Raw genomic sequence first — 23,126 nt, 5'->3', positions numbered from 1 at the left:
GAGGAAGAATACACACAAACACACACACTCGGCAGTGTAGGTATGTTAGTATAATGTATATTTTCTTTTCTTTCTTTTTTTTTTATCTCTCACTCCTTCGCTCTCAGTTGCACACACGAACACTATAACACGTCCCTACAGTATACAGTACGCATAATGATAATAATATAGAGTTGTCGCACACACACACATATATATTCAACACGAACTCCAGTTTTCTTTCTTTCAAAACGGTCGCGGAGAAAAATAAATAAATATGTATTAGACGAATGGTTTTAATAATAATAATACAAATATATCATTATATTTGGGTCATAGCCGCCGACAACTGTGTCGTCTGATGCATAGTCGCAGATGATAAGAAATAGTATTGCACGTTCGTCTCGTGTACATAATATTATGTAGTCCCACATATGTTCACTAAGTACACGTCGTCGTGTTGGTTGTAATTTTGCACCCCTGATCCATAAACTGCACAAGGAGGAGAATGTGGCCGCCGTCGGGTATAGAACCGATGAGCTCTCGCCATGATTCGGCCGTTTCTTTTCAACATTATTATTGTTATTATAGTAAAATATGTTGTTTAGTTAGATATTATTGTTATTATATTTTTTCAACAATCATCCGCGTCATCTAGGTTGAATATTTAAACGTACAGCATTGTGGAGCTTTCTGTCAACACCGTTGACAGCGCGCGCTAAGAATATGGTCATTCTGTAAACGATTGTTGACAATACAAAAAAATCGATTATTTAACGTAAGAAAATATTTTTAATCAGAAATTTTTCGATGAAACGTGAATTCGCTACGAATTTAGTACGCTTTTGGACATTTTTACATATCTTATCTTGTATAGTATAATGTAATAACCATAGTTGGTTTATAATCGTTATTTGTCAATTTTCTTTAATGGTGAAACAAATAAAATTGGTGCTAACTATTTAAAGTCCGTATAATGACTTTGAAAAAAAGATGTCATCGCATTTATTAGAAACGATTGGAAATCACTTTGTTTTCAAACAAATTTCATGGGAATAAATAAATTTATTTTTGCTTGGATGCAAAACTGTCAAATCAGAAAATATTGGTTTACAACGATATATTTATTTTTAGTGCTGGGACATGGGCCAAAGAGCCACGTGACCGTATTTTAATTTATATAACCTATAAAAATCGTAAACTAAAAATGCAAAAGTGCATCACTATCAAACGTAGAAAAATTAAGCTCTCCTCTTGAAAATCGAGAATTGATTTTACTCTGTAAGAATTTTTCTAATTTTACAATACATAACGCTATAACTAACCATTAAAAAAGACGATACAGATTCAAATTTTTCTGTAGTGTTCTTTCAGGTATACCACTAAATTTTCAAAAACATATTATTAGGGGTTGTTTTTTTTTTTACTTTGCTTTTTTTAGCGCAGTGTTTGCATAATAAGTCTGAAAATTAAACTAAAAGTTGATTTAATGTTTACTTATAATTAAAAAAAAAATGATTGTTGTACTCATATTGTATATATTTGTATTCTAACAGTATAACAAAAAAGCTTATATAAAAAAAAAACAAAGTTCTTACATCAATAGCAGTTAATTTCTTTCAAATAATGATACTTTTATCAAATAAAATCAATTTTCAAATTGTTTTATTGTTGTGCATAAATATAAAATTAAATGGATTCACAATTCAACAGAGAATTTTACAAACTCTATCATAGTTTCAATGACCAAAATAATAATTAAAAAAAGCATAGAAATAATTGTAAAACCAACACATCGAAACTAAAGTATGTACTTATTTTACTCTATTAGTTTGGCACACAGTGTTTTGTAAGAATATAATGATATTAGTTTTCAAATACGTCTCAAACGTTTTTAATAATAACTGCAGTGGTTTCGTGGTACAATACTTGACAGCTGTTTTAAAATGAAATGTAACTACTTTACTTTTGTTTTCCAATAAAATAATAAAATATACTTTATATGTGTATTGTACTAGGCGAGAAATTCTAGTGTCAACGAGAGAAATCTAATTTCCGTTTTAATGTGATACGGTTGTTTATTATTAGGTGAAGGTCTTCTTTTTTCGAACAAATAGGTGATATATAAAGAAATAAATCATTTCATAGAATAACTATTATCTTAAGCGTACTTTAAAAATAGTTTCATTTGAAGTCTATTATTATTGTTTCGATCTATGAAAACGAGAAAATCAACATAAATTTGGTTTGCTGTAGGATAATGATTTTTGGTTGACCATCGTTGATCACTCATGAAAGACAAACTAGTTTTCTGACTATACAAAAAAAAAGGATACCTCCGTAATAAGATCAACTTGTTCAATTGCAGTACCTAAATAAAAAAAATAATTTAATGTTTATCTATATCGAAACCCAATTTCAGAGATTTTATGACAAGCCCCACAGAGCGTCTCTAATGGGCAAATACAAATCAATTGCAATCAAATGTGCATTGCAATAATACTGTGAATTTAAATACACGTACTTGCTCCTAACAAATCAGTGGACGTCCTCGGGTGTCTCGGGTTTACATCCAAGCTAAACTTTGGTACATAAAACATGTTGATAACACCGTACGGATTTTTTCTTAGTACCTATTTAGCGGTTAAACAATGAATGCTTTGGGGGGAAAATGACAGTATAAAAGAGAAGCAGTACAACAATTTTGGCGCATCGGTTTAAAATGAAAATACAATATTGTGCATGGTCACACCGGTTGAAGCATAATATTATATACTTAACTTACTATGTAGATACGACGCGCTCATAACCCACATTTTAAATCCTCCAATTCCAACATGTCTATTGTCGTCTGAACTTATGCATGCATATAAGACTACACGCTGGAATACCATAAGCAGACAACCGTGTTATTAAACGCACCTATTGTAATTTTTTTTTTATTGTTATTTAAATGGGATTTTAGCGAACGGTAGGGCTTATAACGGGCGATACCTAGTTATTTTATAATTATTATAATAATATGTTAAGATATTGTTACTATACTACAGCATTTCAAATCAACGAGTGCTCACTTTAATAACATTTTATTTATACCGCTCACTTTAATACGTCTGGTAAGTCTAGTTGATAGACTTTTTATTACTCGACTGGTGGAGTACTCACGATATGTACAACATTTATGAACGGGATTTACCGAAGATGCGGGGTTTCTTTTCGGAAAAGCCTAGTCAAATGGAAAACAATTTTATAACCGGATTACTTTGTGTAAGAAAACAGAATATAATTGCAGTGATCGACCGTGGTCCGCATACGGATAGTGTTACACCGAGTGGACCAAATAATAATACAACATCATATGTATCTTTATACAATATTGGTATTTCTATCCGTGCATAATCAGACATGATCTAACTGTTTGACGGCTTCCGATGTCTGGATAAGGAAATAACTGTCTAAGTCAGACGTGGAAGGTTGTAAAATTTACACCTGCAGTACTTCTCTACGTAGTCTATACCTCTAAGTAATAATCGTTAAACAAATTCTAGACATAGTCAAATATTATATTTTCGTCTTGATTGTTTTTGATGAGACGAATTCGGTCTAATGAGAACACTCTACAAGAGTGGCGTAATGAACATAATTTATTTTATTATAGTCTATAGATGAACAACATGCACTAATATTAGCTGGGTTTGGTATTTTTACCAACTTTATAATTAATATGTATGGTATATTTGTTTTTATTTGTACTCACGACAGTCTTTATTTAACATATTAACAATTTACCTATTTTTATCGAGATAATGTCATATCGCAAAAATGTATTAATATGTTACCAATATTTGATGATTTCTTAACAATGCAAATCAGTGACCAAAATAAGTGGTCATCAGCACATTTTGTGCGATGGTCCTATCTTGAAATATTATTTTAATAGCACACCTAAGTGGCGACAAAGTGTTAATAAAATGGGAAGAAGTAATTTCTTAACAATGTAATGCAAATAATAATAAACATAATATTATTATGTTATAGTATTATAGATGGGGAGTGTGACCTTCGTTAGAATTTCGTTAAAATTCCATAGAACTTTTTTTACCAATCTATGGTTGGATGGCCAACAACAACAATCCTGCGTTTAATAACAGTGACTAATTGTAGAAACCATCATTGATACCTAAGTTAACCCATAGTCACGTCACATTACAGTTAGTGAATGTCAATATAATTATCTTGTCGAATGGCGAATACAATGTACAGTAGCCAATCGCCAACAATCGATCATAGGGTGCAACAAAACCATGGATCGTTAAGTTCTTTGTATTACATCTCTTGTTCAAATTTGTACAACCTACTTTCACCTTTGTCACCCGGCAAGTGTTGATTTATTCATAATGATAATAATATTAAATCTGTATCACGTTTTACAAATGCGAATGGATACGTGTGTTTGTTGAAAAAAAGACACAAGAAAACACTCTAACACCTTTGATTTTGATGAATTCTCGAATTCATTGTTACAATGAAAACGTGAAAGAGTAATTAAATTTTAAACAATACTTGGGTTATAATAAATTAAACAAATACATTGAGGCAATTAACGCAGCGGTATGATTCATTTTCTTTAGCTAGTCTGATCCTATTTTTCCAAAAGTCAACTACAAAAGAGTTCTACTTCACATGCGTTGCTTATGTGCATAATGTATAATATTTAACTTATACGATTACAAGATCTAGATTGACGATTAAAATAATAAACCGCATTATGAGTCCAAATTAAAAGACATATTCGCTTTTAACAAATACTAGTTGAGCATTTAATAATGTAAGAGTAGTCTAAACGATTAGTAAAATAAGATGAAAGTTTTGGCATTAAAGGTGGAATGAGATTGTAAAAGAATAAATAATGTAAACGTTTATAGGGAAAAAAAATTGTCCAGAGAAATCCTGAACCTCTTATACTATTCTAATTTAAAGCGTAAGTTTACTTATAAAGCCCCTAGCAACTTTTTGTGGTTATATATTCTGTTGTATTTCTTGTTGGAAAAGGGTTCTGTTATTTACTAATTAGAATAAACTTTTTAAGCAAATTTATCACGCCTATTGTCAAAACTATTCAACGTAAACTATTATTGGAAAGGAACTTAACTGGAATGATTTTATCTCATAATCACAGTTATATAAATGGACATTTTGCACCCCATGACAATCGGCTTATAACAATAAATAAAAAAATTAAATGTTAATTTGCTTTAACTAAAATATTTTATTTGAACAAACTGATGTAAATTAATTTTTGAAATCGATATCCCGAGTACTCCTTTTATAATTTGTTGGTTTAGTTCACTTATGTCCGGTTGCACCAAACATGTCGTTATCTATTGGTAAATTATTTACCACCGTAATAAATTAACTTTTGTTAAACTTTATCTTTTGTTAAATTAACGAGTGTCGCTCAATCGATTAAAATGGTATCAGCAGTAGGAGTTAATATTATTATCACATAGGGTTTTTTACACAGCGATAAATGACCCTGTAATTTAACTCGTAAAGTACATTTTTAACAACTTGTAAAATTTAAAACATGGTGTATGCAACAGAGTTAATTTGAACCCCAGTTAAACTAGTTTATCTCTGGGTAAATATTTGGTGCAACCCGGCAATAATGTTCTTAACATGTATATTTGTTTGGAATGTGTTAATTGCCGTGCAGTCTAGCTGATGACTTTGATATGTGCCCTAAACAGTTTCAAGTGTAACATTTTCAGACGGAAACGACCTCTTGGGCACCACCACCGGTTGATCTAGGAAATACCTGAACCGGGCACTGTCGGGAGACCGCGGCGCGACGGCGGTGGTGGAAGGAGATTCGCGAGCGGTGGTAGGCGTCGACGGCGGTGGACGCCGTATAAAACGGACAGGTGCCTGGTCCATCGTGGTTCTTCTCTGATAACACTCGTTTTCCGCACCCGCGTTCTTTGAGTTTTCCTTCCGTCCAACATATTATGGCGTTGTCCGCGGCGTCGTGTTTTCTAACCGCGGTGGCGTTTGCGTGGTGCGTGTCCGCCGGCGATCCCGTCAACACCAACAACAACAACAACGGCAACAACATCAACATAGTATTGCCCTCCAACGACGGCATCAACGACAGCGGAAGTGCCGATGGTATCGTCAACAACGACACGGCCGGACTTCCGGCCACCATCACGGTATTCAACAGCAGCTCGACCGACAGGGACTCGAGGTTCCTGAGCTTCGCGCCTGGTTCCGGGGACGCCAATACTCTGCAAGAAAAACAGGACGACACGGCCAGCGATCCGGGCGCCCACCTGGTAGGCATCTACACGGACTGCCTGTTCCAGCTGTCGTTCCCGTGCGTTCAACGCAAGCTGTTGTTGTTCCTCGACAAACTGGGCAGGATGAAAGGTAAGATCGAGCACGACAAGAACACATAAGTCTTTTTTCCATCCCTTTTTAGAATTATTTTAGGAAGTAAATCGCATCTATACTAGTGTATACTGAAATCAACGAACCAAATTTGAATTCAGTGTAACAAATGATAAAAAAAAAAAAATCACTATCACTAATTTGGGCCATTTAAAATTTTTTTTTTACATCTTTGTATGTGATAATTTTAAAAGATTGTACACCAAGGTTTTTTTTACCAATACACGGACATACGGTTTACCTACGATTTATTTAATTGTACGTATAAATGGTGCGCAATGCACCATTGGTAGTGCATTACTATAATATGGTACCATGTTTACGGTGTACTCGGATATTGTGCCGTTTGTGCAAACCCGGTGGATCCAAAAAACTACCTTGCCGTTTTCGCCGAGACCATAATAGATCAGTATAATTCATATTCGTGGAACGTTACCTTACAATGACACACGCACAGCTTGTGGTAGTCGATCTAGATCTATTGCTATAGGCGTGTTATACCGTGAAAATACAGATTTACATGCGGCCAAATTACGGGCTCCCGTGAAATCCGTCCTTTAGTTTTTCGAACCGACCGGGTTTTGCCGAGAACCCACGAAAAAATGCCGCTTTAAGTAAACGACGTTTGTTTTTCCGGCCAATTGTCTATGCCCGATCGACTTGGAGCGGCGTTAACGATTTGTTACAGTGCAGCCGTAATAATAGTCAAGCCTAGTTAATTTAAAAAAAAAAAAATAAACACACCCAAAAATGAACGTACACGCGTGAAAGTAAAAAAAAAAAAATGTTAAATCGTAAAACTTGTTATTGTTATTATGATAAAAACACGTTTGCAGATAATCGGGTTGAGTTAGGATGGCTAAACGGTCGGGTTCTTATATATTGTAGCCAGATATATTTATTTTAATTTCTAGGTCCCCCCGACCGGGCTTCCAGTACGCGGTAAACCGCATTTGATTTTTGTTCTATTTGGACATAGTTATTGGGATTATTTTCTATTAACCCCCCAAAAAAATAAAAGAGCAAGTGTATAAATAATAATGTGTAGTCAACATAACATTAATCAGTTGATTTGATTTCACAACAGTGGTTGACACTTAACTCAGGTTGTTTGTATTTAAATGTCTTAAAAAGATAGCATTTACCACACACATTCGGTATAATACTTTAATTAAAACGATTCAAAACACATCTGCCATCACTAAAAGGATAATGTTGTGTTTTGAGTACTTTATTTATATCAATCAAACATTAACTGAACTATGTTGCTGATTTTATAGTAATTTAAAGACCTTTTTAATCGCTTTTTATGACATTAATTAAAAAGCTATCGGAATTTTATTTTTATTTTTTTTTACTGTACTTTTTATTTATCTATAATAGTTTGAGTATATTTTTTCCTACATCTTTCAAAAAAAAAAAAATCCTTAAGACTTGTATTACAAGTAAGATTTTTCAAAGTAAATAATCTATTAAACTGAAATTAAAAATAAATAAGAAACACTAGGGCAATTGTTTTAAGTATGTTACTCAATTAAACATTTTCTTTCGACGTTAAAAATATACAATTAAAATTAAATAAGTTTAATCAAAAAAAAATTGTATTTTAAAAGGTTCTGTTTTGCTTAACCGTTTGAAGTATTAATAACACTACTCAGTACTGAAATATATTGCAGTAAAAGTCTATTAAATTATAGAGAAATAACCTATGCTTTACCACAATATATTGTGCAACGGAGTATAAGAGCTATTAAAAGCTCGTTTTTTTATTGTGAATAATTATTATTAAAAAGATCAAATACATTCTGGGTATCTATATTTTAGTTGAGTAACAATTATTATTTTATTTATCATACTTCACAAAAGTGTAGTACTATTCAATGAATGCGAGACTCAAAAACATTGCTCGGTTCACTTTAAAATTCAAATGACCACTATTGCTTTTGTGCTAAGCCCTATACTTATTACAATACAAGTGAACATAAAACATTGATAAAACATAATCGCACAAATTTATCATGCTTTTAAAAAATGAAAAAAAAATGTAATTCTCGAAAAACATTTTTTTTATAATAAATACTACTATTCGCGTTTTATGAATTTTCGAATGCAGTTATTGATGATGTACTTTTCATAAATCAAAAGAAAGTTACACACAACCCAGTTGTTTGGTGTTAATAGTAATTTGCTATTTAGAAATCTATATCATTTTCAAATTGGTATTTCATTTTGGATAGTGTTACTTTTCTTTATGTTATTGTTGTTATTATTATTATTGTGATTACAGTATGTACCTACATCAAAATCGACATGAATAGACAAGTGTTTACGATAGATATTTGGGATTCACCCAATCATTTCTGTGCATAGCGTATTGTACCGTTCAAAAATATATTCGGATATCACTGACACCGACAACAGCATGTCAAATAGACAAAAAATTATGTTTTCTAGCACTACTAGTATTATACTGGGAAAGGCATATTCGTATGTATTTTTTCACGTCCTACGTTTGAGTTTACATTTCTTATAGAAACTAGTTTTTCATTCTTTCAACGTGGAATAATAGGAAAACAGGGAAAATGTGCCTACCATTATAGTGTCATCGCGAAAACACACGGACGTGACAAACTATGGACAAACATAAAAATATAGTATAATATATTTTTTATAGATATATAATAAGCCGAGTGAAACGTACCATCATTGATAAAATATTGCAGTCAAACGGTTGATAAATTCTATAAACGTTTAATCTGTGACGGATCAGAAAATCCACGCATCCAGTTCCAATTGTGTGTTTGTTGTTAAACGTACTTCTTTATCTATTTGTGTTTCAAAAAGAAAAAAAAAATAGAAAGTCATCATAATAATATAGTGGCAAACGCGACGCATTGAAAATTACTCGGCTAATAATTTAGCTAACGTGAAATATAATTGAATCAAACTAATATTTTGCAATTTGTAACGTGTTCGTTCCACATTGTTCTTCTACGATCAAAACAATATTATCATGTTACTATTATTCATCGCCAGACCTTAAAGGTTTTTGTTATACTTATATTATTTTTTTATTTTTATTCGAGAAGTAAAAAAAAATGCGTTGGAATATTGTGTAACCCGGACAAACAATTTAATATCATTTGTACAGAGGGTCCGGTCGACACCTACTTTCCGGTGCGAATTCAATGTATTTCTGTGATCGCCAAACACAATGGCCAATTCGATATTCAAACAATCGGTGGCTGGTAGTCGAGTTCCCGTGTCAAACGCCAAGAAGAAAACTAACAAGAATAGTACACCCAGTGAAATCGACCTTGGTTTTCATTTTCAGGCGAGTCCCCAAAATAAAAACCGTCGCCCGATTCCATACTTTCGGGCAAAATAATTTGCTCTTTAAATACTTACACAAATTATTATCGTTATGGTTTCCATTTGATAACGATTAGATAGGCCACCCGATGCAATTAACCTGACGTGCTCGCGGTATCTTCTTCGGTATTAAATTTCCCCGAAACATAACGTCCAACCCTAAGTACCTATACCCAGATAAGTGGCCAGGAGTAGAAACGTGCCTTCGCGGCGCTCGAAATGACGATTTCCCAATTACAAGTAAAAACAAGTAGTTTCCACAACGATTTTCTGCGTTTAATTTAATAATCAACAAGTGAATGCGCGCAAAACGTCTTTACTCTTCTTTTCTAAAAGAAAACCCGTTTGCGCCGTTAATGGGTTCTAAGTATCTTCTTCAATCCATCGACCCGAGCAACAACCGCCGTGTTCCTCTCTCCAGCAGATTTTCCATCAATTAGACACTGGCCAAACACAAGGAAACGACGACAATAAGTAGCTTTGCTAGCTCTAGTTTGTCCATACCGGACACGATTACTCGAATTCAATTATTGCATTAGACAGTTTTTTTTGTTTTTTGTTTGGTTTTAAATACCGGTCTGCTAATTTTCACGTCCGGAAAAACTATAGCCGGTCGTCCTGAATACTAAAGACCGTCACAGACCGATTGTCCGGTGTTTGCTTTTGCGGCAGAGTTAAATATTTTTGACAATTATCATTATTGTTGTTGACGATACTGACAATGTCGGCCGGCATTCGAGACGGTCTCTTTTTAGCGCGGACGCCCTGCTGGCACTTGGGACGAAACATCTTGGCGAAAGAAAAACTCGGTAACCCACATCCGCGGACAGATAAAAAAAAAAATACTATAGTACCTACCTCATCAGTCCACATGTATCACTATTACCATTATTTTATTGTATCACTTTATATCTCTATATATTATTATTATTATTATAATTTTCATATTTATATCGGCCAGACGCCTACGACCGTTTGCCGTTCATTTGTGCGTTATTATAACTATCATCATCATCATCTTCTTCTTCGCCGCCGCTTGTTTATACAACCATTAATATAGGTCACGGGAGAATAGTGCTATACGCTCTATTGTGTTACTCCTGTTTGACCATTCTCACATGCCAACGTTAACGTACACTTATGTGTGTGTGTGTACTTGAACGAAACACATTGTAACCGCATGATTTTTTTTTTATACTTCTATTCCCGCATAAAACCATTCAAGTACACCTTCGGGCGGCCCAAATTTGCAAATTCTCCGGTGACAACGATGACTGGTCTCGCCCAACCATCGTCCCACGTCACTCTACTAGTGTCTAGTCGATTTCACCCCGTGTTGCTATTGAAATAAGTTATTGACCGTGTTAAGACAATTACAAACATTCAAACGTCGAACGCTTTCGCAGCGGTTTTCATTCCAAACCGCGTCTCGACGATCGCTATAAGCGTTGATTTTGGCACCGAGTCTATAAAACAGCGGTGTTTGCTTAGGACATTTAACCAAAACGATAAGAGCGTATTTAAATTACAATTATAAATATGAACGAGTACGGAGCATCCTAAGATATTCCCCATATCAAGGACGAGGTTAATGTTTATACGCGAACTTAACCTGACCTAAACGATGCCTTAGTTTGTATTAGTTAAGTACAGTGCAACAATGAGCAGAACATGTGCCCCTCGATCACTCGCACTTGGGATTTTAGGTCCCAGCAAGCCAATTATTTTAAAGCCTGTTTAGTTAGTAGACAGAACGTTCCCAAAGATCTATTTGCAAAATACAGTCTTCGAAAATATTACCAGCACTGAATAAAAAATATCAAATATCAACTAAAAAAAAAAAAAAATACTAAAACATAGTAACTAATTTAAATAATCGTTTTATGAAATTAACTTAACAAACCCAACCTAACCCCAGAGAGATGGGAGAGCAAAGCTGTTCAAACTGTATTTTAATAAAATTTGAAAGTCTTTACATTACTTATAAAACTAATAGACACACTTATGTTTACAATTTGTCTTGTTTGCTGATTGGTGTATTTGCAAGTACTGTAATAATATAAACAAACTCTATACAAGTTTTAGTCGTAATTTAAAGTGGGGTGAAATCGATCCATCCGAAGTCTACAAAATATTGCGCCAACTCAGTTATTATTGTGTACTTGACACCCATTTGTAGAGCCGTATTTATTTCTTGACTCAACGGATTTCAAAGACATGTGATAAATTTAAATTTTATAAAAGTATAGTTTTTTTTAACGTCAAACGGCGTTGCATTTTTACATTACTTACACGTTTTGAATTTTTTTCACCGACCTCTCAACACGATCCTCGGTTTTTTTTTGTTTTTCGCTTGAATAAAAATATAATATGATAATAATAATTTGATTATTAGGTAAACTTATTTTTTATAATATATAAAAAAAAATACGTGTACACACAAAACTGAACGTTATTGACAGGTAGAATAACAAAAAAAAAGTTATAATAAAGAAAAATATGACAAGAAGAAGCGCTAAAAAAAATAATGACAAAAAAAAGTACCTAACAACAATATACAGACTAATTTAATTAAATCGCCGTGTCGAATCGCCTGCAGTAGGACATGGTATTAACACAATAATTTTTCATAAGCGACGACCGTCCTCTGTAGGTCGATTGGATATTTTCTCCTGCTGCGAGTGGCACGCAATCGGTACCGCGACGATATCTATATAGATGATCTTTAATTGTCGCCACTCGGATTGATTGTATTGTATATTATTATTATTATTATTATTTAGATCATTGCAATTTGCCGTCCGTAAAATCGATGCACTAAGAACAAACGATTTGTCGCTAAAGTTATTATTGCTATTATCGTTGTAGTACAGCTGCAGTTGTACAGCAGTGTTCCCAATATATTTATATTATTATCATTATAGTGGTTTAATGTTGTGCAGGATTCAGCGTTTTGGGCGACATCCTGTCGGTGGTCAGAATCAAGCGCGACATAAAGCCACCGCTCAACGAGACCGACCTGATGGCCAGGTTGAACAACGTTGACGAACAGAGCGCCGTGTCGGCCCTGATGGAGCACACGATGGATCGGTTCATCGGCAACCACGTACTCCGGATAGCGCTACCGGCCGGGATCACTGCGGCGCTCAAAGGCAAAGGTCGCGCCATGCCCGGCAACACGTTGGACATCAACTTGTCCAGAGCCCTGGGAGAAGGTAACAGTGTGTGACCGATGACGGTCAGGCGACGCGTTTTTCGCTTTCCAATTATAAAAAAAATCCCTCGTTAAATAAACATATCGTAATAACGCGTCGGCGGCGATTTCGTTTTTCACCGTGAAAAAGAGTGTGAAAGTCGAAAATTGTTATAAGAAAATAATATGGGTGATAATATTACTATAATAGTGGCCTCGCCGAAGCCTTTCGGACGCATTGTATATTTTTCCATAACGTTTCCTTATTATAAAGCAATTACGCATCGGCGTCCGTGGTACCTGACCTGAATGCGACTTTTACAGGCCACCGGTCACATAAATTATCATCAAACAGTAATGATCATTTTCGACTTCTGTTTGATCGGGGCCTTGGGTTTTGTTTTCCGGGTAAACCTCGCCCTAACGAATCGACTCCCGTCGGTGTTATACACCTGCAACGCGATACGCGCACACCGTGTTTGTGTTGTTATTCTAATCCGGTGCGATTATGGGAAGAAAAGCCGTTTAAGTCCACTATGCCGTGCACCGGCGGAAAAATCGGTACCACAGTGTCCATACACCACAATGGAAGATACTCACTTTTATAAGAAGGGCAATTAGATTCGGATTATTATCATGTGAAAACCTGTACCGCACGAATTACTTCTACTTTTCGGTTCGTTTAATTGGTAATCGCCGACCGACTCCGCGATTTATGCCAGTTCGTTATATGTTTGGGTAGGGCGCATAGTATTATTGTTGTTGTATTTTATTTGCCACAATTATTATTGTTACATTGAATTATCGTTCCGAAACCAGGCCGGGGAAAAAAGAAGCAGCACAAGAAGATGATGCAAATGTTAATGATGGGTTTGATGGCCAAGATGGCGCTCATGGGTCCGTTGATGATGTTGCTGATCAAGGTGAAAGCCATCAAAGCGCTGTTGCTCAGCAAATTGGCGCTTTTGCTCAGTCTGGGAAGCATGATGAAGGGCAAAAAGAGCGGCGGCGGCTCGGCCGGTTAGTATCACATACCTATTATTATGCCTACATTTGCACGGTTAAGTACTGCCAGGGGAGGAGACCCCGTCTACGGCGAGTAGAGCTGTTACGCCCTACGGCCATCTATACTCAATCCTAAATTTGATCATAGCACGAAGTGGCCGTAGATGGGAAAATATAAAGTTCCTATAGCGGCCGTAGAAGGGGTCTTCTTTTTGTGTACTTTAAAGGAGACGAAACAAAATGAAATTAGAATTCAATATCGTTCTTCAGGCAAAGAAGTGATCATTGTGCACGATAACCACGGTGCAGGCGCGGAATACGGTGCCGGTACCGCGGCCGGATGGGTGTCGGGTCACACGGCGACAGGATGGTCGACCGGCGGGGGAGCTGACAGTTACTCGGCGGGAAGTCATCTCGGTGGAGGAGACAACACTTACGGCGGCGGAGCAGCCGACTCGTATTCGTCCGGTACATTAATACAGAGCGATTAGAATAGTTATCTACTTAACGGTATGTTTTGATGGGATTTTTTTAATTTTCTTCTAAAAACAATTTCCAGGTGCCGGAGCGGCCAGCGGCTGGGGAGGAGTGAACAGTCACAGCGCCGGATGGGGCAGAAAGGCGGCCATGGTGCACGAACCACATTGGGTGGCGTACAGAGCTTACATACCAACGGCCGAAGACGACCACACCACCGAGAAATGACAACGCCAGATGCGCAGCTATTTATTATTATGAAAAAAAAAAATACTAATATAATGTTACATTGTTAATTTATTTATTTTCGACTGCCGAGTACGATATAACCGGAGTAAATCTATATATTTGGACATTCTCGACGCTGATCTTCGCAGCTTGAATCGTGCAAACTATTTATTACTATTTATTTATATTTATATTATACTCTGTGAAGTTAGAACGGCGCTGACTCGTGCCTGCAAGCCCAAAGTGTGTGTTTGATTTGTAAATATTAATTTATTTTTTCCGTATTTATTTATAATAAATTATTTGTCGCCAAACTCTGTTTTGTAATCGCTCTTTATCCCGTTTCTCTTTCTTTACAATATCCGATAACCCAGTTACGACTATTATTCTGTTCTTCGTTTAAATCAAACACGTCCCATCACTCAAATAACACGTTAAACATATTATTATATTCTGATCAATAATAACAATAACGTAGAAACATATTGTATTATCTGACGGCCACAAAAAAAAACACAAGCCGGATATAGCAGTAGTCGAGTATGTACTTAAGAAACGTGAGTCGTGCAGTAGTAAATGCTAATGTAATGACGGATGTGATCTGTTCAACAGTTGCTAAACGGCCCATCAATCTGAACGAAACCGATATAATATTGTTATTGTTATGGTTGTAAGAAATGTTAATGATGTACAATTCCACTCAGAGTAGACCACTGCCCAATCTCTTACAATATTTATTTATTTTTATTATTATTAATACCCGCAGCATCTGAGGCTATTGGGTCACAGATTTAATTACATTTATAATAATTAGTTAACGTTTCAGAGAGTTTTTTCAACAACTTTGTCAATATTTTCTAATAATGTTGTAGTAACAATAGACGAATTAATACAAAAACGATTCTCAGCGATTAGTTGTTTTTGGATAAAACAGTAAAAATGTTTAAAACAACAGTCACTATACGATTGAGCATATTATCGAGAACATTGTGCGCTTGTTATCGTTTTACAACTGCATGTCATTTTCACATCGTTCCTTAAACAATTGTTTTTATACACCTTGCTTTATCTTCGAGTATAAAGAGTAAGCTAAGTGCATAAACGTTACAGACAATTTCCAGGTCAAAAACTAACATCGTGACCACTCATATTATGTACCAAAGAAACATTTGTGTTGGTTCAAAATAATTATTCGATGTTTATTTAAAACATGTCGGTATAGAAGCCAATTATTAAATTATTATTATTTAAAAGATATAGTAGTATTGTTTGTATAAAAATCTAAATTTACTCATTTATAATAATTTAAGTTTCAAGCTTTAACTAAAAATCAGAGAAAAAAATGCATACTCCATACTATATCTACTTTATATCCCTGCTACCTCTCAATAAATAATTCATCATAGATCTAATAGTATAAGTTATAAGTAAAACAACAAATAATATATTCAATAATTTTAAGATTTAAGCAAAATAGAAAAACGCATTTAATTTGGTTATAAACGCAACTGCGTACAAAAAAAAAAACAGTTGTATTTCATTCTACAGTGGAAGCAGATTAATGTCTGTGGATAGTATTATAGACTATAGTAGTAAAATAAGTAAGGCGTTATGAACTGCATCCGAAAAGGATTTGTTAAAAACCGCAAACTTCAAGAGCTGAGAATGAAACGAATGAGATAAATCACCCTGACGCCTAAAAATGAATAAATTGTGTTGACTATCTAAATCACTCAACTGAATATTATGTATAATACTTTTTAAAAAACCTTGCTTCGAGCTACTTTTACTTAAATAAAAATATTATTTACTGATCTTTATAAATTGTAGTTGTTTATTTTATATAAAATAATATAAGACCAGTTTTAATTATTTAAAATCATTCAAAATTTAGTAAAAAAGCAAACATAATATTACTTGTGTAAACTAAATTTTCTATAATATCGTTTAACTATATTATAATTGATAATTGTTCATATTTTTATAGTAAAACATAGTCTTTGACGTGTGACCAGCTTGAGTGTGATTAACTCGGACAGCAACCAGACATTTTCTAATGACTTACACACATGCTATTGTGTATTTGTTAATGGAGTTCTACAATGAAATTAGCATACCTAATTATAACTAAACCATTGGTTATGCCAATATTATTTGATACTCCATTCAATGACTACCATAAGAAGACATACTACTATAGTAGTTTAGATTAAAAAAAAATGTCTATAGTATAATACAGTACCTTTATGATAGTAAATATTAAATGGATCACGATACGCGTTTTGAACCGTGTTGATGTATTACACTACAGTACTTAATTTGAGATATTCATGCAAAGCCTATTTTGTTACCTACTCACATAAAAAGCGTGTGCACGTAAGGCTTAAGTTATAACCCCTTTTACCCCTCAGCCCATTATTGCGCATTATATAGACGGAATTGCTCCCTAGCTACAGTGGCCACTGTGTAAACTACCAGCGTTAAACAAAGACTAGGGTTTGATTATAACACTGTGTTCTTTTTTTTTTTCAAAACAACAACAAATTTAAAGTTAAACCACACTAATTGTGTTAAAAAATTTGTTCAATATCATGTTATTTCATTCGTTAGAAAAAAATGGTACGATATAATTTCAAGATTCAAAATGCAACTGCCATTGAAAAACTACAAGTAAGATTATTTATTATTGATAATTTTAACCGATGATAAAATATATACAATCTTAGTAGTTTTCTCAACCTTACCGGCCAACCGGCCAAATCCAATCTCTCCATAAATCCTAATTTGTCATCATTATTTATTCGCTCCATGCATTAATGATGCTTTATATTCACTTGTAATCTTTATCATTTCAATTTATTCCCTTAATTTATCCACTGTTGACGCCACTTTGAACTGCATAAGTAACTGTAAATATATACGATAGCTTTCTAATCTTTAGTATTGTTAGCTATGTAATTGTATTATCGCGTTAACGACATCGAACAAATATCAGATTTCAAACTAACTTGAAGATTTTCGCTTTTCACAAAATCATTTAAATTTATATTTTAGATTGGCTACAACGTTATGACAGTTCATGGACCACAACTTTAAAGTGTTATGAAATAATCATGAACGTTCGAGGAGCTGCAGCATCGAGTAGCACGCAATACGAGTACAGTAGTGGCGAAACTTGTATTCCTCTTACTCAGTTGGAATTCAACAGAACTTTGGCTGTCCTTAGTGGACGTAGATCGATAAGAACTGGTCCTTCGCCGGTTGCCAACAACGGCAGGCATTGGACTCCCAGCAGAAGTCGGGAAAACGCGGAGACGGTGAAATACATCCAACAGGTGGTACAGGCGTGCAAAATCGTCAAACCATGGACCGGAGAGGAAACGGCTCAAACGCAACCGTTGAGATCGTCGGTTAAGATAAAAATGAACCAATTGCCTAGAATTATGCAAAAAGTATGTATTCCGAGAAAGTCTAAGTGGTTTAAACTTGGATTATTGACTATTTAAACACTATTTCACTATTCTCGAATAGTATAGCACTCACTTCTTGGAGATGAATAGTTTTCTTGTTTTTTATTTTGCCACAATTTTAGAATACAGAGCTGAAAATTAGGTGTTACCGGTGTGTGCATAGTCAGCTCTTATTTATTAATTTTCAGCCAACCGTTTAATTCAAGCAAATGTTTTACCTCCATCATGCTCGTAATTTGTTTGACCCCCGCAGTACTGAGTTTTTATGGCGCGAATTTTTGTTTTATTCAATTTTTTAAGCTCACACACAACTGAAATAGTTTACTAATCAATCAGACCGTGTTTTATTATTTACAGTGTAAGCTTTACACGAATATATGTGTAGCATATTTTATTTCATGTTTATAAATAGAATGTATCTTAATTCTCAATTAAATGTCACACTGTATAAGAGGTCATGTTTATTTCAATCAAATAATATTTACATATTTGCTGAATCAATATTGATGGTTATTGCTAAAATATTATATCCTCATAGTCAAAATTTAAGAAGGGGTGAAAATGCATACAACTAGTAAATTTCCAATTATTTTTTAAACAATTTCAACCTGCTTAACGAAATTAAGAACAAAATAGGGGAAAATATTTAATATAACACTTTTATAAATAAAAGTTTATGCCGCATAGTAGTTTAAGGAACTGTTTGCACACTACTTCCTCCATACACTCAGAATACCTAGAATCTGGTTAAATTAAATTTTGTAGTAGCGCTTATCAGTTAAGATTTATTACAATTTCCTCATAATATTATCATATTATTTATATTTATAAAAAAATAATAGTTTAACCATGCAAATATGTCTACTAATTTAATTAATTTCAAGGTGAAGTGACTACAAAAACGACCTTTTTACATAATAATTATTGTTTATACAAATAATATTTTAATATTAAGTAGGAAATTTTTAAAGATAATTTAAAATCATGCATTTATTATTTGCGAACTAAAACGTGTCGGTATCGCATAATATTTACGATCGGTACACAGCTACAACGATGAGTACAAAAAAATATATCAATAATAATTTAGTTTTATTATGATCTGGGTCTTGAATTAATATTAATAAATTATACAACGCGCCTTTTGACGGGTAATTAGTTTGGTGGACGTTAGTGTTACATAGCGTGCCCCAACGTAGACGGTTTTATTTTTTAAATGAGCATAAATCCAAGGCCCCTGAATAATATATAGTAGGTCTCATGTTTGTAATTACCGGAGTCGGTAAGCTGTTTTCGAGTATTCTTGCTTCGAAATGGTCACGAGCCGCGAATGAGTTTTACATTTTGCATGATGTCTAGTCGTTACAAAGTAGCGTGCTGGGTGCCGTCTTTTCGCGTACAACTTGTATCTTATCTTTTCCTGTTAACGTGCAGTGCACTACGTCCAATAGTACACCGGTACAAAGTCGACGATCCATCACAACACTTGGTCATTTGGGGATAATTAATATCATAGACGTTCATGACCTAAAGTGACTACTATAGTGACTACCACCGAGTACAACTGATCCACCACAATTACCATGAAACCAATACCTATGTTTAAAATATAATATACAGAGATGTAGCTACACAGATACATGGATACAGCTGTTAATTATATACCTACCGTATAATTTACATTGTAACCCGTTCTCTTCTGTTGTAGTATTTACACTTACACCTAGAAATTATATGAATATTTAGTTTTCGATACAACATATTATGCTTTATTGTGTAATGGATTTATTTTAATTCTAGTGCTGATATTGCAGTTAGAGTAGGTGTGAAGAAGTAGTTTTAAAGACAATAACTAAAATAATGCAATATGAGATAGTTATATCGTATGCTATTAATTTTTTTGTGTGTTTTTAGATCCTCAGTAATAGAATACGAAATAGCAAAGAGCAAAGGGAGACAGACTGTTGGACACCGAGCGAGTTTGTTAATGATTCTTTATTTTGGCATAATTTTTACAGACGTTTTCATCGTTCAACTGATTTAATTTTGAGTGCAAGTGTAAGTTCAGTTTATTTACATAAAAAAAAATTAAGTTTTTTATTTCAAAAATATTGTATTGACTGTTGTAGATATAATTACTTTTTTTAGAAAAAAATAACACTTTCTATGTAAGAAAATCATATTTTTTAAAATAAATTGTAGCTCTGTTTACAAAAATATCGTATGATAGAAAATTAATTTTTATGCTTTAAAGTATCTAAAGTAGTAAGGTAAAGTTAAAAAATAATTAATTTCTATCATTGTAAAATAATTGCTTAAGAGGGCGTCGCACCGGTGGTTTCAGTGGTAAAAACATGTTTACGCTAACTGAAAATAACTCGCTTAATTTTGGTTTTAGAGTAAAAGCACCCATTATAAAATTAAAAGAAAACAATATTCCGGAGGGTAAGACGGTGCGTTTTTTTAAAAAAAATTCATTTTTTGAAAAGTTACAGTCAATTAAAAATGTTAAAATAGTCGTTATTTCTAAACTATATGTTGAGCGTTATACTTGGAATAATGAAAAAAACGTACCGTTTTGCCCTCTGGAATATTGTTTTCTTTTAATTATATAATGAGTGCTTTTACTCTAAAACTAAAATCAAGCGAGTTATTTTCAGTCTGCCTAAACATGTAAAGATGAAAAAACATTTTTAAATTGCTGTGCTAATCCAAAAAATAAATTAAGTACCAAAATAGAGTCCTAGTTATTGAAATAATAATTATACATCACAATTTAACCTTATAATTAGGATTTTGTAAAAAATTGCCTATACTTTACTCCTTAAAAATGGGCGGTGCGACGTCTTCTTAATATAATTTTGTTTTTTTATTGTTTAGCTATGCCAAGAAGCACAGAACTGGGCCAACTATTTAGCACACACAGACACGTTCGCTTATCAAAACAAAACAGTGTACGGCCAGAATTTGTTTTGCAGAAAGCTGACCGATAAAGCCAATAATTTAAATGGTATTTATAATGTTTAACGCGTGTAAAGTGTTCAAACAGTTTATTTTTTGAAAATAATCATGTTATGCGATTTTTTTTAGTTATAGAAGTACAAATTACAATATAATCATTAAATGATCGTAAAATATTGTTTTGTTAACTTATTAGTTATCATATTATAAATAATATCAATGAACTATTCAATTTTAGGAAAAGAAGCCGTCCGTGAATGGTATTCAACTTCAAAAGTGTTTAAACCTAGAAATAATTCCAAAATGTTTTCTGCCAATATTAATTCCGGCATGTAACGCGTTTTTTTCTTTTTTCTAATTTATTATTAAGTCAACGTAACATTACTTTTGATTACAGGTCCTTTTACACAACTTATATGGGCAGACACTAAACAGCTGGGAGTAGGAAAATCGATTAGCCGGTCTGGAAGATTGTTTGTCGTAGCAAATTATTATCCAAAAGGAAATATCAACGGACAGTATTCAAATAACATACATGTGAATAAGTACTTCGAGTGTTTTAAAACCAGCAAATTGGATTTAATGCAATAATTGTTTTTAAATAAAAAACCTGTAATAATAATAAAATTACATATATAAAATAAAAAGAGATAGTTATTTAGTGTATTCCTGTGGCATGGGTTAAAAAGCGTCAATGTTACTTTTAGATAAATCGACTTAAAAAACTAAACATGTCTAAATTAAAATAATGCATTACGCTCCCATTTTATTAAATTTAAAACAATTTTTTTTATTTTTCTAAAAAAAAAACATTAAAGCTTCCCAAAAGTTATAAGGGTTCTTAACTTAAGCTACAGATTTTAAGTATCCGAGTTTGTAAAAATATATGAAGTCGTTCTATAATTTCATATTATATTATATTTATTATTATTTAATATTATAATAATGTGTAAAAACTATGTGTTCAGTTTTCAAACTTAGCTTTTCTTTATTGATACACTATAATTATTCCGTTCAAGATAATTTAACTATTTAATTTTTAATTTAACAATTAATGACTATAGAGCCTGAGATATTGAGACACGATGTAAACATAATTTAAGTTATAACTTAATAAAATCATAGCGTCAATGTTGTATATTTATTTTGTTATCTATTTAAATAAAAACGAATTATTTAATATTAAGTACTAAAATAATAGTATCTACAAATGATCGCAATACAAAATCTAAATACATATTTTTAATCCTTCATATTTGTATCTTACAGGGCGTTTTGGCTAGGCAACCATAAATACACCAAACTTAATTAGAAAAGAATCACGATTTTCATCAGAATATTATCAATACATTTACTAGTAAGATATAAATAGCTTAAATACTTTGTTGTTTATCTATAAACATGTAAACCATATCTATATAATATTATAAAATAAATGAATTTACAAAAAAAAATGCACGTCTATTCTAGAAATCTTGTAATGTTTTCATGAATAGTTTAATCTTTTATCGGTAAATTTTTAACTCGCCATTCAACCACTAAATTTTAATCGCACTAATATGAATGTAAAGAACGCTCAACTACGACATCATAGCTATTACGTTAGCTAAACGAAAGTTACATATTAAATATATATTATACCCTTTTGTGTTTCTGTAATTTAACCCGTCATCGGTCAAGTCAAGTAAGACGCATCACACTGTGACTCAGATAAGGAATTTACGCCGGTCAAACTTTATTTAAGCGTGACCGAAAATCCCGTGATTGACACTGGGTTAAATAATCATACTTTCACGTGTGTGAAGTTGGCCCCCCTACATTGTCCGATCAACTCCGGATCTCCGCCAATATTTAGCAACCTATTTGCAGCTTACTGCAACCGACTAGAAAACTCATGCATGTGCTATAATTTCTTTGTATAAGAGACAAGTAGTGTATTGTTGAGTAAGGATCATCCTCCCTTATCAGTGATGATCCTCCCTTATCAAAAA

At 33.4% G+C, this 23,126-nt stretch overlaps 2 protein-coding genes across 4 annotated transcripts; both read left to right on the top strand.

Moving 5' to 3' along the window:
* Window positions 1-5,911: 5,911 nt before the first annotated feature.
* Window positions 5,912-15,008, top strand: LOC126843550 (uncharacterized). The gene is made up of 5 exons (XM_050581141.1): window positions 5,912-6,408; window positions 12,744-13,016; window positions 13,814-14,014; window positions 14,270-14,467; window positions 14,559-15,008. Exons 1-5 carry the CDS (start codon window positions 5,988-5,990, stop codon window positions 14,702-14,704), a joined length of 1,239 nt encoding a protein of 412 aa, XP_050437098.1. The 5' UTR covers window positions 5,912-5,987; the 3' UTR covers window positions 14,705-15,008.
* Window positions 15,009-17,186: 2,178 nt separating this feature from the next.
* Window positions 17,187-21,738, top strand: LOC126843573 (uncharacterized). Of its 3 annotated transcripts, none has more exons than XM_050581177.1 (6): window positions 17,187-17,374; window positions 17,759-18,156; window positions 20,089-20,232; window positions 21,055-21,184; window positions 21,374-21,463; window positions 21,533-21,738. In XM_050581177.1, the coding sequence occupies exons 2-6, from the start codon at window positions 17,818-17,820 to the stop codon at window positions 21,724-21,726; spliced, it is 897 nt and encodes a 298-aa protein (XP_050437134.1). In that variant the 5' UTR covers window positions 17,187-17,374; window positions 17,759-17,817; the 3' UTR covers window positions 21,727-21,738. The 3 variants fall into 3 exon arrangements, with proteins under 3 accessions (XP_050437134.1, XP_050437137.1, XP_050437135.1); XM_050581180.1 differs by having other exon boundaries at window positions 21,374-21,467; window positions 21,533-21,664; XM_050581178.1 differs by lacking the exon at window positions 21,374-21,463.
* The last annotated feature ends 1,388 nt before the right edge of the window (window positions 21,739-23,126 follow it).

Source organism: Adelges cooleyi, unplaced genomic scaffold (genome assembly GCF_023614345.1).
Source record: "Adelges cooleyi isolate 19-005CV unplaced genomic scaffold, UGA_ACOO_1.1 ACOO_flye_CR_arks_rails_tigmint_CR_PRNA_574, whole genome shotgun sequence".
NCBI classification, from domain to species: domain Eukaryota; kingdom Metazoa; phylum Arthropoda; class Insecta; order Hemiptera; family Adelgidae; genus Adelges; species Adelges cooleyi.
This window is presented reverse-complemented; position numbering and strand designations above follow the sequence as displayed.